Source organism: Archocentrus centrarchus, chromosome 10 (genome assembly GCF_007364275.1).
Source record: "Archocentrus centrarchus isolate MPI-CPG fArcCen1 chromosome 10, fArcCen1, whole genome shotgun sequence".
Lineage (NCBI taxonomy): Eukaryota > Metazoa > Chordata > Actinopteri > Cichliformes > Cichlidae > Archocentrus > Archocentrus centrarchus.
Window position 1 is genome coordinate 9,315,817 of NC_044355.1, and position 19,122 is coordinate 9,334,938.

The window sequence follows — 19,122 nt, forward strand, 5'->3', positions numbered from 1 at the left end:
ATATCAAAAAGTTAAACAAAATACAAGATAGCAAAAGTTAAACAAAATGCAAGAAAGCAAAAAGCCTCCCGAGAGTGAGTGCCTTGGTGCTGTTATAAGGTGGTAGAAAAGCAAAGAAATAAACGTCCAGAGTTTAACAGAATATAAAAACAGAAGCCCTCTCGGGAGTGAGAGCCTGCAGCCGCTGCAAACACGGGTGAGAGGAAGAGCAAAGAAGAGCGCTCCCTCCCAAGTTTGCCATGCCCTTATATAGCCCAATCTCACACCTCCTGCAGCTGTTATCAGGGGAGGGGACATATTAAGATGCTCCTTTAAGCAACAGTTCTATGAATTGATCTCAGGGGGGCTAGAAAAAACCCATCTTTCCCACGTTCCGAAGTCCAGGTGTGCCTCCTCCCCTCCCCTCGGGATTCACTCCGGCTACTCGCCCCTCCCCTCGGGAGAAGCTGGGTCAAAAGTGCACTGGGTAAAAGGTGAAGCTCCTCACAAAGGTGGGGGCTAGCATTACTTAATGGAAAAATCCCAGGTTGCCTGCAGAGCAGGCCTTTTCCACCTACCTATGCAGTGCTCCAGTGTGTGAGTGACAATATAGGTGACAAATAATACATAATGTGACCATTAATTAGAGTGTGTGATTAATATATATATAACAATACATGATATAAAAATATTGATATAAAATACTGATGTCATCAAGATAAAAATACACGACAGCATGCAAAAACATAAGCACCTTTAAAGTTCTTCTTCTGGCGTTGAACTACAGAAAACATTTCCTCTCTACATTATAAATGTAGCAGTATTGGATAACTTGACCTTTAGTCTTAAGCACATTATCACTGCTAATTGTTTCACTCCTGGTGTTGGATACAGTTTTTTTTTTTTTCCTTTTCCCCAACAAATCAGTCTTACCTCAGATTGATGGTATTGGTTCCTTAGCTCTGTCTTCTAGCAGAAGCACCATAGATATGTTAATTTATTTAAATCTTGCGTCTTTTGAGATTAAGTCCAGTCTGCAAGAGGCTCTGAAGGGCTTTGCTGTCAAGTCTTTCAGCTATTACAGTGTATTATTGGAATTCACCTTCCTCCTTGTTGCTGTTTCCCCCCCCCTCCCAACTGCATCAGGCACAAGTTCAACAACAACAACAACAACAACAGCAGCAGCAGCAGCAACAACAGCAACAACAACAGCAGCAGCAGCAGCAGCAGGTCCAACCACAGCAGGTTCCTCCTCAACAGCAAGTTCCACAGCAGCAACAGCAGCAGGTGTCGGCGGTGCCTCCACCAGGCCAGGCGCAGAACCAGGGCCTGAGCATGCAGCCGCTGCCACCGCAACAACCCATGGTAGGTCCGGTCCAGGTGATGGTGGCTTTCAGTAGTCCAGGTTTTCACAGGATTTATGTATTAGGAGTGGCAGGTGTTCGTAAATGTGTCTGTATTTACATATGTTGCAGCCCTTGGGAAATCAAATGTCTCTAGTTTTGGTGAGATAAAATGAAGGAGTAGGAGTTCATTTGATGGCTGAAGAAACTTTTACTTGTTATGCAGCTTAATAACTAGTTGAGTTATAAGAAGTAATTTATAAAAGGGATAAAAGGTGTTGTTTTTAGATGAGAGCGACTCCAATGAGTTTTGATTTTTGTTTTTCTATTAATTTAGATTAAGTAAGCTCTTCCATAATTCTAGAGTCAGTGTTTTCCAATTATTTAAGCATAATATGGATATTGTCTTGCTAAACAGCAAATAACAGATTTACTTTTGTCAAAACATCATTGATCAGTTTTTACCCCTCAGCCTAAAAAGGCTGATGGGGTGTCCCCCTGCCTGGTGGGCAACCCGCCTGGGCTGTTTTCACAGGAACTGTATCCTTTCTGACATGGACTCAACTTTGTGAATGTGATAACTCAAGAAGAATGTGACCAAGGATGTTCAAATTCACACCATAGATGCAGCTACTAAAACATCTCAGATGAGTTTGAATCTTGGTGACCTTGACCTCAAGGTCAAGGGTCAATTTTTCTGAAAATCTTGTGAAAGAGATAATACGAGAACGGGACCTAGGATGTTCAAATTGCTGTGTAATTTAGAATTGGTTACTCTGGGGACCCTCAGGAACTTCCTCCTTAGGGTGTGGGGGCAACCCAACGCGGCTAACTGGTCTTGTTAAGTAGAAATGTATATGTATACACCATAAAGATTAATCTATTGAACATGAAACAGAAACATTGCTGACCTGGCTGATACTGATCCCCTCTAAACAATCATGAGTAGCCTTAATAAGGATCATCCTGAACCAGCTCCCTGTGTCCAAGGTCATCACAGATATACACTGTATTGCCAAAGGTTCACTCACTCATCCAACTCCAAATGGGATGTCACTCATCCAAATCCTTAAACTCAGGTGTTCCAATCACTTCCATGGCCACAGGTGTATAAAATCAAGCACCTAGGCATGCAGACTGCTTCTACAAGCAAAAGAATTTGTGAAAAAAATGGGTCACTGTCAGGAGCTCAGTGAATTCCAGCGTGATACCGTGATAGGATGCCACCTGTGCAGCAAGTCCAGTTGTGAAATTTCCTCGCTACTAAGTAGTCCACAGGCAGCTGTTATAACAGAGTGGAAGCGATTGTGGCTGTGTTCCTGTTGTTCCCAAAGTGGTAGGCCAAGTAAAATGGCAGAGCAGGCCTAGCAGATGTGCAGAGGTCACCAACTTTCTGCAGAGTCACTTACTACAGACCTCCAAACTTCACGTGGCCATCAGATTAGCTGCGTGCATAGAGCTTCAGGGAATGGGTTTCCATGGCCAAGCAGCTGCATCCAAGCCTTACATCACCAAGTGCAATGCAAAGCGTTGGATACAGTAAAGCACATTGCCACTGGACTCTAGCGCAGTGGAGTGGCAAATCACTCTTTTCCATCTGACAATCCAATGGACAAGTCTGGGTTTGGCGGTTACCAGGAGAACAGTGCTAGTCTGATTGCATTGTGCCAAATGTAAAGCTTGGTGGAGGGGGGATTATGGTGTGGGGTTGTTTTTCAGGAGTATGGCTCAGCCCCTTAGTTCCAGTGAAAGGAACTCTTAATGCTTCAGCATACCAGGACATTTAGGGCAATTTCATGCCCCCAACTTTGTGGGAACAATTTGGGGATGGCCCCTTCCTGTTCCAGCATCACTGCGCACCAGTGTACAAAGCAAGGACCATAAAGACATGGATGAGTGAGTTTGGTGTGGAAGATCTTGATTGGCCTGCACAGAGACCTGACCTCAACCACCTTTGGCATGAATTAGAGTGGAGACTGCCAGCCAGGCCTTCCCGTCCAAACCATGTGGAAAGCCTTCCCAGAAGAGTTGAAGCTGTTATAGCTGTAAAGGGTGGGCTGACATCATATTACACGCTATGGATTACACCTTCATTGGCATATGAAGGCACATGACCTTTGGCAATATAGTGTAGCTTCTCAGCTCCTGCCCCAATACCCCCTTTATTGTCATCTCTAATTCTATTTTCTAGTCTATAATTATGCACAACTGTTCTCTTCTTTTAATCTCTTTTTATTATTAGTTACAAGTTATATATTTACCTATATCTCTTCTTAATATCAGTTTTTGGACTTTGGACTATACATTCACTTACCTACACAGCACTCACACAAATTTTAATGAAATTTGGAAATTTATACAAATGTTTTTTATTTCCTCTTTGTCTTGTTTGGCACTGGGTAAAACTTCCTATAGTAGGAGCCAGTAATTCATCTATGCAGGGAAAACCCTGATAATCCATACTGCCGTTTCCAATATCTTGGTTTGTGGTCTGAATTTGAATTTTTAAAACAACAAAATTGTAAGCTAGTAATTCAAAAGGTACCACTGATCTAGATTAAAAAAAAAAAAAAGATCAGAAAAAGACTGTTTTCACACTGGTGGATCACTTCCTACAAAAAAAAAAAGTTTGAAGCCTTCTTGATATTTAGTGCATTAAATGCAGGGAATTGATCTAAAATGGCTTAATTAGGAAAAGATGCAAAACAGTATTCTAATTAATATCTCTCTTTTAGTTCCCAAGACAGGGAATGCAGCAGACTCAGCAGCAGCAGCAGACTGCAGCTCTGGTCAGACAGCTGCAACAACAACTATCAAGTAAGTCAAAAAGCTGTTCAGTAGCGTCTTTTCCCATTTCTAATGTGTGTCCACTGTTTCACATTTATAATGAACCATCCCCTTCTGTTTTCCAGGTACACAACCATCACAGGGCACCAACTCTTATTACTGATCATGCTTGTTCGTAGTGGTGTGCAGTGTGGAGGCCCGGCTCTGTGAATAGGGGAAATGAATGTGTCCCAGTCCCATGAAGGCAGTTAGGAGGGACAATTATTGAAGGCACAAAGGACCACCAAACAGATTAACCAAATCCAATATTGACCACTGAGACAACAATCACAAAATATCTTGACGTCAGTTGTGTAATTATGGATTATCAAAGGAGCAATCCTTATCTGAAGTAAACACGTAATGGTTAATGATGGAGCCTATGTATTAAAAAAATAAATACCACAAATTATAAGAATAATGCAATTTTTTTTATTTTATTTCAATTTGTACAATTTTTTCAGTTTCGTGTATTTCTCATTAAAAAAAATCATGTCAGTTTTTAATGTCTCGTACTTGTGTCAGCTGCCTGTTTTTAAACCCTGGCAGTGAAAGTTTTGATCTTTTGCCTGCTGGTGAATGGACAACTTTTACAGCTGATGAGGTGTGTACACAACATGGGATTATAGTGATAGTCAAAGTGTCCTTCCAGTATTGTAACTTTTTTTCTTTTACCTAAGAACTGTTTAGAGACAATTACTAAATATGTAACAGTTCATATGTTTTAAACCAATTTCCAACAAGAGAAACACAAATAACCAAGTGTAAAGGCCCTGTATTTCCATACAGGTATTTTCATTTTCACTTCAGGTTGACAATTATGGTTAGAATAGAGCTTCAAACCAGTTTGACATCCCACGGTAGGAAAAAAAAAAAAAAAATGGCTGCATTCAGGTTAGAGTGTGAGTGATACTGTCTAGTACTCAGTTACTTAATAACTTGCTGTTTCTCTGCATTTTTTTTTTTTTCCACAGGAACTACATTTTTTGAATCAATCCTTTCTCACATGTAGCACTCAACAGGAAATGTCTTCAGATGTATTCTCACTACTGGAAATACTTTGCTTGGTTTTAGCAAATGAGCTGCCTGGATAGTGTGCAGAAGGCAGCATACGTGACACTAAGCGGTGAATACACTGGACTACTCTCGTACAGGCCCAAATATGATGTCACACTCTGTACTAATGAGGTGGTAGGTTAAAGATAGGATAACGAGTGATCTGACAGGGTCAGATCATTGCGTTCTCACATGCACCGCTCACAAAAGTTCAGGGTTGTAGTGCGTGTGTGAAAACTGACATGTTGAAACTTAGAGTTTTTAGATTACATTAAAAAAAAAAAAACCTTCCTCATTTAAAATTTGCAGACTTTTTTGTTTTCATAGGCTTTTGTTTATCTGCATTCTGATTTTCCAAGCGACTGAAAAGCACTCCGCAGTCAGATCCTAGTGCTCTTCCTTCAAAGGGACAGTCCATTCCCTGATACCTTGGCAGGAAGTTCAGGGCTGTTGAGCTCCTCTCATGTGGTTGCACCCCGAGTCTTGACAACAACTTGTTAGAAGTCTCCGGCACAACTGGCTGGAGAAGTGTGCCATAAATCCTCAGACACTCAAGAGAGATGTGGATGATGGTGTCTAGCCAGCGCTGGTCTTCACTGTCCTTCCTATCCAGCTTCCAGGGTGCGTGGCGCTGGACAAACCCATTAGTGAGCCTCACACAGGCATTGATGGCCTCCAGAGCTTTGTATACATGCATAGTCTCATAGTGCTTCTCCACCACAGCTGGGAGATTTTTCACAGCATCCAACATGAGGTAGTCTTCACCCACAGCTCTGCCTCCTTGTTCTCTGGGGAAGGACTGAGAGCAGAAAGAGGGGTAGACCTGAGCTGGGTTGAGGGCTGGGGCAGTGCAGCGGTTAAGCAGACCACCCAGAGAGTCAGCAAGCTCTGCATTGAGCAGCTTGGCAACTTTGTTATCTGTGTAATCACAGTCTGAGTCGGGAACACCCTGGCGCAGTAGAAAGTATCTCATACCATCAGCTGTAAATATTTGTGAGCGGTCAAGTGGATTTACCACATTCCCCAAACTTTTAGACATCTTCTTTCCTCCTACTGTCCAGTGGGAGTGCACATGAATCACCCGTGGAAGTGGCAGTCCAGCTCCGAGGAGAAAAGCTGGCCAGTAGATGGCATGAAATTTTAGGATGTCCTTTCCTATCACATGGCGGGCCACATGCCACCATTGGTTGTGTTTATCTGGATAGCCAGCTACTGTGAGGTAATTCACCAGAGCATCTACCCATACATAGATGGTTTGCTCATCATCTCCTGGGACTGGGATCCCCCACTGAAGACGACTTCTCTGACGGGATACCGACAGGTCAGGAAGGTCTTCCTGCAACCACTTAAGTACAACCTGGTGGAAACGATCAGGCTGTACAACCTGAGGATTTCCTCTGAGCCAGTCAAGCAGCGGAGACTGAAACGCAGACAGACGAAACATGTAGTTCTCCTCTTTCATCCACTCCACCTGCAAAACATGTTTTTGAAGCTTTGATAATAGCTTAGTGTAAACACTAAAAATGGGAAAACAGGTAAAAATGTTGCACTTGCACAAAACTTAGAAACACAAATCTCAATTTAACAATTTACTCTGGGCACATTTTCAGCCTTTATTTGACAGAGCAGTAGAGAGCAGACAAGAATGACATGCAGGATATAGTCTGTGGTGGAATCAAATCCACACCCCTGCAGCCTTTTGGTATATGGGTCACCCTATTATGGGTTGCCCTATTAATTTATTATTGCCATGTCAACCTAACCTTTCAGCTTTCATCAGAACAAAAAAGAAAATGGAGATCATGTCAACAACTGTTTGGCAGGTGATTGACTAAAGTGTTGTATGGTAATCAACTGCCTCATCATATATTCATCTTTTTGATACTTTGACAGTGATTAGAATAAAGTATAATTCTGAGTAAGGTTATATTCTGTATAAGTGCTAAACTCTTGTATACAAATGCCCTTTTTGAAGGTTTCAGCAGTACTAGGAAAGAACATTTTCAGAGACTGAAGCTGCTTGCTTTTTATTTCAGGACATAAATACTAGTACACCTGCAATTTGACATTTTTACTCTGCAGCATTTGCATGGATTTACCCGGCTTTAGAGAGCTGATGTCCTCATCTACTCCTAAAAGAAAGCCAGTTATCAAAATTAAAGCATCAAAGGGTGGGATATCCAGATTTTTTGCCCCCAAATAATGGATATCACAGTCCCCATACTGCAACTCAGTGACACTGTTTGTAAGCCATCCCTTGCTCAGTAAATGTAATACACACTAAAGACTAAAAGTCTAAGTAAGCATATTTTTTCCAAACTGTTTGAGGTATGATTGAAATTACCTTGTGTCCGCTCTCCAGCGAAACTTTGATCTCCTTCCCTAATGAGTCCAAAGCGTCACCGACCTGAGACGGCATAAGGAAGCTTTCATCTTGTGTGGAGTACCAGCCTTCGTAACTCCCCTTGTAGATGAGCCCTTTGTTCCACAGCACTGACCAGAAATGCTCCACAGCCTCATGGTGTCTCTGCTCAGTGGTTCTTATGTAGTCTGTGTACGATATGTTGCAGCTGTCGAAGAGATGTCTGAACTGCTTCGACACATCCGTGCAGAAGGTCATGGGATCTTTTCCTGCAGCTTCAGCAGCTTGTTGGATTTTCAAGCCATGTTCATCAGTGCCTAAATGTATTACACCCATAACAAGGAGAAAAATGTAACACGACTGGTCTTTTTTTAGCAATAATTTAAATATATTCCACTCATAATCATATAAAACAGAAAACAAATACTCATTTAGTTGATAAAGAAGTTGAAGCAACAACAGCTTCTTGGACATTTTGCTTTCAAAAAGGCAAAATTAGTTTTACATGCCAACACGATATTTTTTTCTACTCTGTCTTTATTTTTGGTTTACACTGTTGTTTTTAATTTAAGGCTTAAAATGCTGGACAGCATGGTGAGCAGTGGTAAGCACTTTTCTGTTGCCACAGCAAGAAGGTCCTGAGCTTGAATCCACACCTTTCTGTGTGGAGCTTGCATGATCTCCTCGTATCTGCATGGCTTCCTCCCACAGTCCAAAGACATGCGGTTCGTGGGGTTAGGTTAAGTGATGCGTCTAACTCGGTGTGAATGTGAGTGTCTCTCTGTCTGTGTTGGCTCTGCGGCAGCCTTGCGACCTGTCCTCCAAGGATGTACCTATCCAGTCCCCAGATGCTATTTAATGAAGACCGTAACACCTATAGATAATGTGCAAACATACATTTCCAATAAATGGGGAATTACCTGTTGCAAACTTTGAGTTGAATCCTTGCAGTAGTTTGTACCTGTGTAAGCAGTCTGCTAAAACAGCTGAGTACAGGTGTCCTAAATGAGGTGAAGCGTTGACATAGAAGATGGGAGTGGTTATGTAGTAACTCCTGTCATCTTTGCAGAGCCGGGTGCTCAAAGCGGCGCTCCTTGGATGTGTCCAGAGCGCTGGGACCGGTAATAAAAACGGGCTTTGCTGGAATCTGAGAACAGCTCTGGTAGCAAAAAGATAAGGGAACTTCATAGTTGGATACAAGATGACGCCCACATGAAGACCAACAAAACCGATATTGAATCTAAGCGGTGGAGAGAGCGTTAGCGTTAAACTGGAATAAGATAAGTTTTAGCTGTTGTCGTAACCTTGTGAAGTAAGGCTTCTTCCGGTTAAACGCTGCACGTTGGGCATTGAATATCAACCACCAATCAGATTGCGAGTTGTACTTTCGACGTTGCTACTTTTGTTAAACGTTACAACTGATTTTCTAACAAACGTGGAAATTTAAACTACGCAAAAGCAAAAATATTTGTAAAAAAAAAAAAAAAAAAAAAAAAAGGATTTTGGAGGAACGAGTTTTGTTTAATTTTTTTTTTTTTAAATAGCTTTATTGAAAAAACAGACCAGGGAGATGACACGCGCACATCCACATGGCTTCAACAAATGCTACAAACTATTTGCCTAGAAAACAAATCCACTTATCGACCATTTTGTTGTTAATTTGAGCACATAAAAATAAAACAGTGTGTTTATTTTATTCACATGGCGACAAGGGCTTAGGAATGAGTTTACTATTGAGGTGGCACATATCGGAAAACCTGACAGACAGGCTAAGAGGGAGGAAATAAAAGCATGAATAAACCATCTGCAGTTCAGTCTGTGACACAAATGGTCTCAACTTAGAGATGTTCCTTAAATGATAAAAACAAATGAAGAACTGATATTGATATTGATCACGTGTCTATTGTGATATATATTGTTATTGATTTATTGCCCAGCCCTAAGATGTATACATTATATCTCATACGCTGTCAGCTCTGATTACAGCATCACCTAACCCTTACATTAAAAGTTTTCACGCATTTATTTTATGACTTCACCTCAAGCCCTGTACCACCTTCTCCTTTTCCTGTCTCCTTTGTGCTGCTCCTGCATTGCTGCTCCTAAACATGCCAAAATGGTTTCAGAGATGAGGCACAGCTCCTGAGCCTAAAGGTGGCTCATTTTATATTAATCGAGAAAAAAATTCACTTATTCGTCACTATGGAGAAGCATTTCACCAACTCTAGTGGGGTGTTGTACTGCACCTGGCAACCTAAACATAACCTAACCCATATTCTTATAAGTGCTGTGGAAATAATGAAAACATTATTGAAAATTTACCTTGAAAAAACAAAAACCAACCTGAAATCAGTCCGCACCTGTTCTGTCTGGATCTATTATAATTAGTATGGTGTAGGAGTCGGTGGAAGGAGACACGAGCAGGTATGTAGTCTCAGCTTTATTCGGTAAACTCACAACAACTAGAACTCCAAATATAACTCCCGCAAAAGGAGGAGTCAAGCCCTTTTATCCCAGGCCTCTCTCTCCCGCCTTTTCCAGATCTATTCCGGTCTCTCTCTTCGCAATAAGAGCTTGGGGCATTCTGGTGTGAAATGTGCATATATGTGGCCACCACACAGGCCCCCCCTGAACACACAGAATGGCAAACAATACAATAATAAAAACAGCAACCATTTTCAACTCAACATAGCAAAAATAAAATACCACATCAAGAGTATCTCCTAGGGGGTTTAACAAGGCGGCCGCTACGGCTGTGCTTGGCGACCACAGGTGGTGAAAACGAGGGAGGGGCATAGCCCCGACTACGGCGAGACTGCCCCCTCGCAGGGGAAAAAACAGCAGCTGGGGGCAGGTCCTCCGAGTGAGGCATAGAAACGGGAGGACGACCGCGGCGCGGAGGTTGGGCCAACTCAATAGGACCATCCGGAAACATGTGAGCAGGCTTAAGGCGATCCACCGAAACCCGCTCCTGACGACCTCCCAGCTCAACCAAAAAATCCTTAGTTCCCACCTCTAGCACACGGAATGGACCATCATAAGGAGGTCGAAGTGGAGAACGGTGCGCGTCATGGCGGATAAAAATGTACTTGGCAGACATCAGGTCCTTTGGCACATATGACTGTGGAAGGCAGTGATGCGCCGCTACTGGGGCCAAAAACCTATCATTCCCCGGGAAAACCGGCCCGCTCCTTTTGTCGGCCCCCGAAGCAGATGCACCAGGAAGGAATACCCCTGGAACCCTCAAAGGCTGGCCCAGGACCAGCTCGGCTGAAGAAGACTGCAGGTCCTCCTTAGGTGTCGCACGCAGGCCCAGCAGGACCCAAGGAAGGCGGTCAACCCAGCTGCTGTCCACCAGCGCAGCCCGTAAGGCAGCCTTCATGGTACGGTGGAACCTCTCGCAAAGGCCATTGGCCTGCGGGTGGTACGCGGTAGTGCGATGGAGTCTGACGCCAAGGTTCTCCGCCACAGCAGTCCACAGCTCAGACGTGAACTGAGGACCCCTGTCAGATGTCAAGTCAAGCGGTACGCCAAACCGAGCTACCCAGGAGGAGACGAACGCACGAGCAACATCTGCTGAGGTGGTTGACGCCAAAGGAACTGCTTCAGGCCACCGAGTCGTCCTGTCCACCATTGTCAGGAGATGGGTGAAACCCCAGGAAGGGGGAAATGGACCTACCAGGTCTACATGGACATGTTCGAACCTTCTCTGGGGTATGGGAAAGTGCTCCAGAGGGGATTTGGTGTGTCGTTGCACTTTGGCGCGCTGACAAGCAACACATGAGGAAGCCCACGCCCTGACCTCTTTCCGGAGGCCGGGCCACACAAACTTGGCCCCTACCAACTTAACTGAGGCTTTAACTCCTGGGTGCGAAAGAGAATGAACTGCCTCAAAAACCCGCCGACGCCAGCAAGCAGGAACCAAGGGGCGAGGCCTGCCCAATGAGACGTCGCAAAGTAGGGTTACGCCACTATCCTGAAATGAGACATCTTCCAAACGCAAACTGGACTCGGCCACCTTAAAAGCCTGAATCTCCGTATCCGTAAGTTGGTCGGCAGCCATGGCAGAGTAGTCCACTCCCAAATGCACAGAACTAACCCGCGCCCTGGACAGACAGTCAGCCACCCGATTACACTTGCCGGCGACGTGCTGAATGTCAGTGGTAAACTCTGAAATAGCAGAAAGCTGCCGTTGCTGCCGTGCAGTCCATGGTTCTGAAACCTTTGCCATGGCAAATGTGAGAGGTTTGTGGTCTACAAAAGCGGTAAAGTCACGGCCCTCAAGCAGGAACCGGAAATGACGCGTCGCGAGAAAAAGGGCAAGGAGCTCCCTGTCAAACGTACTGTACTTTCTCTCCGCATCCCGAAGCTTCCTGCTAAAAAAGGCGAGGGGCTGCCAAGCACCACCCACCCATTGTTCGCACACGGCCCCGACTGCAAAATCGGAGGCATCGGTAGTAAGGGCAACAGGCGCCTCGGGAGACGGGTGGGCCAGCAGGGCAGCGTTGGCAAGAGCAGCTTTGGCACTGTCAAATGCCTGCACCCGCTCAGGTGTCCACTCTATCTCTTGGTTGCCTTTCTTGCCCTTAAGTGCATTGTACAGAGGGTGCATGAGGTGAGCAGCCCGGGGGATGAAACGGTTATAAAAGTTCACCATCCCCAAAAACTCCTGCAGGGGCTTCACTGAGGAAGGGCGCGGAAAAGCAGAAACCGCCTCCACCTTAGCGGGCAGGGGAAACGCCCCTTGGGGCGAAACGAGGTGTCCCAAAAACTCTATGGCCGGCAGACCGAACTGGCATTTAGCTGGATTCACAATCAAACCGTGCTCACTGAGACGCTCAAACAACTGGCGGAGGTGCACTGAATGCTCCGCGGCGGAAGGGCTGGCAACCAGTATGTCATCCAGATAGACGAACAAAAATGGCATACCACGCAAAACGGAGTCCATGAGGCGCTGAAACGTCTGTGCCGCGCCCTTCAGACCGAAGGGCATTCGCAAAAACTCGAAAAGGCCAAAAGGAGTGATAACCGCGGTCTTGGGCACATCACGCGGATGGACAGGAACCTGATGGTATCCCCTCACCAAATCCACCTTTGAAAAAATAGTTGCCCCCGCAAGATGAACCGAAAAATCTTGAATGTGGGGAACCGGGTACCTGTCATTAGTCGTCGCATTATTAAGGCGCCTAAAATCCCCACAAGGGCGCCACCCACCGTCAGCTTTAGGGACCATGTGCAACGGGGACGCCCACGGGCTGTTTGAGCGGCGCACAATACCAAGGCGCTCCATGTTTGCAAACTCCTCCCTGGCTATCGCTAACTTCGCGGCATCGAGACGGCGTGCACGCGCAAAAACCGGCGGACCCACAGTGGTAATGTAATGCTCCACACCATGTTTAGCTACGGCTGCAGAGAAGGTGGGAACCGTGAGGGTGGGAAACTCGGCAAGCAAACGCTGGTACTCATCACCTGTGGCAAGCATGTTAGCGAGGGGCAGGGGGCCAGGACTACCAAGTGTACAGGGGTAGGTATCAAAAGACACAGCATCTATCAAGCACCTATTAGCTACATCGACCAACAACCTGAAAGCACACAAGAAATCAGCGCCGAGTATAGGTACTGACACAGACGCTATCACAAAGTCCCAGTTAAACTGACGTCCCTTGAAACACACAGTCACCAACCTCATTCCATATGTGCGAATGGGGGTACCGTTCGCCGCGTCCAGCAGGGGTCCGTGACATTGTCCCAAGGCGTCCGCAGCTGAAGCCGGCATGATGCTACGCTGAGCACCCGAGTCCACAAGCAGACGGCGTCCCGAAGCAGTGTCCTCAATGAAGAGCAGCTTGTCCGAGCTGCCAGCGCACACAGCTGCTAGTGAGCACCGGCCCTCTCGTTTCCCTGGTGCTGGAAGGTACACGGCGGAATGCAGCGCTTCGCCTTCACTCCGAACCGGCGATGATAGAAGCAGAGCACGCTCTCCTTCCTCCGGCGCTCTGCGACGGCGGCCACAGCACCAGCTTCTCTCGTCTCCGCCCCTTGTAGAGCCGCACTCGGTAAAAGTGCATGCACACCGGAATGCCTGGATGCCAGCAAAATCTTGTCCGCCTCTTCAGCTAGCCCGCGGTAATATTTGGCCCGTATCAGAGCGGAGCTGGCTAGCGCGGTGCGCACGGGAGGGGGGAGCTGGCGCAGGAACAGATGCGTAAAGAGAAACGAAGCGTCGCCCGGGCCGAGCAGAGCCAGCATGTGCTCCATCAGCTCGGAGGGTTTACCATCTCCCAAGCCATTCAGGGACAACAGGCGATCAGCCCGCTCTTCGTCTGAAAGCTGATAAATCCGCAGCAGGTTCTCCTTCAGCGCTCCATACTTGTTAGCAGGCGGCGGGTCCCGGAGCAGTCCCATCAGCCGGCGGGTAGAAGCAGAGTCCAGCGCCGCGACGACATGGTAATACTTGGTGTCGTCTGAGGTGATCCCGCGGAGGTGAAACTGGGCCTCCACATGCTGGAACCAAGGCTCTGGATCGTGCTGCCAGAACTCCGGGAGCTTGACCGTGGCCGCAAAAATAGCGGGAGAAACGGCGGCGGCTGGTGAGGAAACGGCGGCGGCTGGTGAGGAAACAGCGGCCGCGGCCGTTGAGCTGTCGTCAGCAGACATGTTCTTTAGTCGGGGTCACCAATGTAGGAGTCGGTGGAAGGAGACACGAGCAGGTATGTAGTCTCAGCTTTATTCGGTAAACTCACAACAACTAGAACTCCAATTAAAGCCGCAAGCGGCGATGAGCGGGCCCTCGCACCCGGCGCGCGTCGACCCCTGGCGCGCTCCAGCCAAGCCGCGCGTCGACCCGTGGCACGCTCCAGCCGAACCGCGCTGGGAGGTTCTCGCAGACGAGAGAGTAGCTGGCTCACCCGGCTGCTGACGGCTCAGCAGGCTAGCTGTACCTCCCGTCGTTCGTCTCCCGCTTCCACTAGGTGGCGTCGGTGAGTGCCCACTAATTAATATGTCACAATGCTCTATGTAATGCCTGCAGCCATCAATGAAACTGTAATGACCATAGGATGATGAGTATCAGTGTCCTACTGATTTCCTGTTGCCACTAGGTGGCGTTATGAGTGTGAAACAAAGCTGATAGAGGGGTGTGTCCAGTCTCCCTTACCCTCCCATTAAGCCTGTGAAGTTTGGAATAGATTGGACAATGTATGAGAGAGATGTAACAATTTGGTGCACTGTGGTATATGAGTAAAATCCCACATTCAGAGGGTTGCTACGGCAACACCGTTAAATATTCTACAAAACCATGACTATCTTTTGACGGGCTACTTGTGTAGATGATCTGGAGCCATTTTGGTGTGACTGGATGAAAAGCTGTAGTAGAAGATGATTCAAATAGCAGGCCTGAAAAATGTGAAAAATGCTGCAAAAATGACACCTTAATTAGAACATGTCAGGCTTCCTGTTGGATTTCGGCTATCGGTCCAAGAGACTTTTTTGTACGTGTTAGGATGTTACTTCAGCATGCACGATTTCAGGTACACAGACCAAGCACTGCCCTGGGGCTGATGTTTAGAACCTATCTGGGCCTGAAATGGAAAAAAAGTCCAAATTCAGAGGGTTGCTACGGCAACACCGTTCAATATTCTACAAAACCATGAATATCTTTTGATGGGCTACTTGTGTGGATGATCTGGAGCCATTTTGGTCTCACTGGGTCAAATGCCCTAGGAGGAGTTGAGGCAAAAAGGCCTGAAAAAGGCGAAAAATGCTGCAAAAATGACACTTTAAAGTAAACGTGGCTGACTTCCTGTTGGGTTTGGGCTATCGGTCCAAGAGAGTTTTTTGTAGATGTTAGCATCTTACATCAGCAGGCACATTTTCAGGTACATAGAGAAAGCACAGCCCAGGGGCTGATGTTTAGAATCTCTGTGAATTTGAAATTGAAAAAAGTCCAAATTCAGAGGGTTGCCATGGCAACACCGTTCAATATTCTACAAAACCCTGAATAACTTTTGATGGGCTACTTGTGTAGATGATCTGGAGCCAATTTGGTGTCACTGGGTGAAATGCCCTAGGACAAGTTCGTTCAAATAGCAGGCGTGGAAATCGCAAAAATTGACACCTTCAATTGAAGATGGCCGACTTCCTGTAGGGTTTAGGGTATGGGTCCAAGAGACTTTTTTGTACGTCTTAGGATGTTACATGAGCATGTACATTTTCATACATGTAGATAAAACGTAGCTCCGGGGCTACTCAAAAAACTTGCTATTTTAAGATATTCCGAGCTGCCACTAGGCGGCGCTCTAACGTTTATGGACTTTATGCATATGAGTGTGTTCAGGGCAGCATGCTTATCACACCACTGAAGTTTGAGCCAGATTGGGCAAGTTGGCTTTGAGTTACAGCCATTTTTGTGTTCATGGCGAATCATCGAACTTTGCCGTCCCATAAGGGTCACGCCCTTTTGTCAAAAACTCACAGTTTTGAAAACACAGTAAGTCCAACTTCTTAAGGCTTTCCAGGTGAAATTTGAGATGGTTCTGCTAAACCACCTTGGAGCTGGACCTCCAAGTGTAAAATATGACATTTCCTGTTCCCACTAGGTGGCGCTGCGACTGATATTAAATATTGTCATATGTATGTGTTCAGGGGGGCACCCTCATCCTACTGGAGAAGTTTGATGCACATTGGATCATGTAGGTATGAATGAGAGGCAATCAAAATTTCATGGCGAATGATCAAAGTTCAAAGGGGCATAAGGACCCCTCCCCCTTGGCAAAAACTCACCATTTTCGAGATTTAGATTCCCCTGGGGGTGTAGGTTAGACAAACCAAATATGAAGATGATAACGTCTAAAACCTCTGAGTTATTAGAAAAAGTGTGAGGGCTGCAAATCGCCAAATTTGCATAATTAATTCAAAATGGCGGACTTCCTGTTGGGTTTAGGGCATGGCTCCAAGAGGATTTTTTGTGCGCCTGGACATGATATACATGTGTATGAAGTTTCATTCATGTACGTGAAACACAGCGGTGGGGCTCCAGTTTAGGGGGCGCTAGCGAGCCATTTGGGCGCGCCCTTGCCCGAGCCCATTAAAATACTTAAATTTTCACCAGGTGTGACGCATGTGCAAAGTTTCATGAGTTTTTGAATATGATAAAGCCCCCAAAAAGCCAATTCATTTGCCTGAATAATAATAAAAATAAAATAATTAAAGCCGCAAGCGGCGATGAGCGGGCCCTCGCACCCGGCGCGCGTCGACCCCTGGCGCGCTCCAGCCAAGCCGCGCGTCGACCCGTGGCACGCTCCAGCCGAACCGCGCTCGGAGGTTCTCGCAGACGAGAGAGTAGCTGGCTCACCCGGCTGCTGACGGCTCAGCAGGCTAGCCGTACTTCGCGTCGATCGTCTCCCGCTTCCACTAGGTGGCGTCGGTGAGTGCCCACTAATTAATATGTCACAATGCTCTATGTAATGCCTGCAGCCATCAATGAAACTGTAATGACCATAGGATGATGAGTATCAGTGTCCTACTGATTTCCTGTTGCCACTAGGTGGCGTTATGAGTGTGAAACAAAGCTGATAGAGGGGTGTGTCCAGTCTCCCTTACCCTCCCATTAAGCCTGTGAAGTTTGAGGCAGATCGGACAATGTATGTCAGAGATGTAACAATTTGGTGCACTGTGGTATATGAGTAAAATCCCACATTTAGAGGGTTGCTACGGCAACACCGTTCAATATTCTACAAAACCATGAATATCTTTTGATGGGCTACTTGTGTAGATGATCTGGAGCCATTTTGGTGTGACTGGATGAAAAGCTGTAGTAGAAGATGATTCAAATAGCAGGCCTGAAAAATGTGAAAAATGCTGCAAAAATGACACCTTAATTAGAACATGTCAGGCTTCCTGTTGGATTTCGGCTATCGGTCCAAGAGACTTTTTTGTACGTCTTAGGATGTTACTTCAGCATGCACGATTTCAGGTACACAGACCAAGCACTGCCCTGGGGCTGATGTTTAGAACCTATCTGGGCCTGAAATGGAAAAAAAGTCCAAATTCAGAGGGTTGCTACGGCCCACCCGTTCAATATTCTACAAAACCATGAATATCTTTTGATGGGCTACTTGTGTGGATGATCTGGAGCCATTTTGGTCTCACTGGGTCAAATGCCGTAGGAGGAGTTGAGGCAAAAAGGCCTGAAAAAGGCGAAAAATGCTGCAAAAATGACACTTTAAAGTGAACGTGGCTGACTTCCTGTTGTGTTTCGGCTATCGGTCCAAGAGAGTTTTTTGTAGATCTTAGCATTTTACATCAGCAGGCACATTTTCAGGTACATAGAGAAAGCACAGCCCAGGGGCTGATGTTTAGAATCTCTGTGAATTTGAAATTGAAAAAAGTCCAAATTCAGAGGGTTGCCATGGCAACACCGTTCAATATTCTACAAAACCATGAATAACTTTTGATGGGCTACTTGCGTAGATGATTTGGAGCCAATTTGGTGTCAGTGGGTGAAATGCCCTAGGACAAGTTCGTTCAAATAGCAGGCGTGGAAATCGCAAAAATTGACACCTTCAATTGAAGATGGCCGACTTCCTGTAGGGTTTGGGGTATGGGTCCAAGAGACTTTTTTGTACGTCTTAGTATGCTACATGAGCCTGTACATTTTCATACATGTAGATAAAACGTAGCTCCGGGGCTACTCAAAAAACATGCTATTTTAAGATATTCCGAGCTGCCACTAGGCGGCGCTCTAACGTTTATGGACTTTATGCATATGAATGTGTTCAGGGCAGCGTGCTTATCACACCACTGAAGTTTGAGCCAGATTGGGCAAGTTGGCTTTGAGTTACAGCCATTTTTGTGTTCATGGCGAATCATCGAACTTTGCCGTCCCATAAGGGTCACGCCCTTTTGTCAAAAACTCACAGTTTTGAAAACACAGTAAGTCCAACTTATTAAGGCTTTCCAGGTGAAATTTGAGATGGTTCTGCTAAACCACCTTGGAGCTGGACCTCCAAGTGTAAAATATGACATTTCCTGTTCCCACTAGGTGGCGCTGCGACTGATATTAAATATTGTCATATGTATGTGTTCAGGGGGGCACCCTCATCCTACTGGAGAAGGTTGATGCACATTGGATCATGTAGGTATGAATGAGAGGCAATCAAAATTTCATGGCGAATGATCAAAGTTCAAAGGGGCATAAGGACCCCTCCCCCTTGGCAAAAACTCACCATTTTCGAGATTTAGATTCCCCTGGGGGTGTAGGTTAGACAAACCAAATATGAAGATGATAACGTCTAAAACCTCTGAGTTATTAGAAAAAGTGTGAGGGCTGCAAATCGCCAAATTTGCATAATTAATTCAAAATGGCGGACTTCCTGTTGGGTTTAGGGCATGGCTCCAAGAGGATTTTTTGTGCGCCTGGACATGATATACATGTGTATGAAGTTTCATTCATGTACGTGAAACACAGCGGTGGGGCTCCAGTTTAGGGGGCGCTAGCGAGCCATTTGGGCGCGCCCTTGCCCGAGCCCATTAAAATACTTAAATTTTCACCAGGTG

At 45.9% G+C, this 19,122-nt stretch overlaps 2 protein-coding genes across 4 annotated transcripts in view; one reads left to right on the forward strand and one right to left on the reverse strand.

Annotated features, from left to right (window-relative positions):
* The window catches only part of med12 (mediator complex subunit 12), a 33,180-nt gene extending 28,805 nt beyond the window's left edge, over positions 1-4,375 (forward strand). For all 3 annotated transcript variants that reach the window (XM_030738988.1, XM_030738989.1, XM_030738990.1), the window contains exons 41-43: positions 1,126-1,344; positions 4,058-4,139; positions 4,235-4,375. In XM_030738988.1, the coding sequence (XP_030594848.1) occupies positions 1,126-1,344; positions 4,058-4,139; positions 4,235-4,272 (339 nt within the window). In that variant the 3' untranslated portion in view covers positions 4,273-4,375. The remainder of the gene's footprint in view (positions 1-1,125; positions 1,345-4,057; positions 4,140-4,234) is intronic.
* Positions 4,376-4,626: 251 nt separating this feature from the next.
* mars2 (methionyl-tRNA synthetase 2, mitochondrial) lies at positions 4,627-8,899 on the reverse strand. The gene is made up of 3 exons (XM_030738991.1): positions 8,487-8,899; positions 7,549-7,883; positions 4,627-6,675 (listed from the first exon to the last, which is right to left on the reverse strand). Exons 1-3 carry the CDS (start codon positions 8,752-8,754, stop codon positions 5,497-5,499), a joined length of 1,782 nt encoding a protein of 593 aa, XP_030594851.1. The 5' UTR covers positions 8,755-8,899; the 3' UTR covers positions 4,627-5,496.
* Between the last annotated feature and the right edge of the window lie 10,223 nt (positions 8,900-19,122).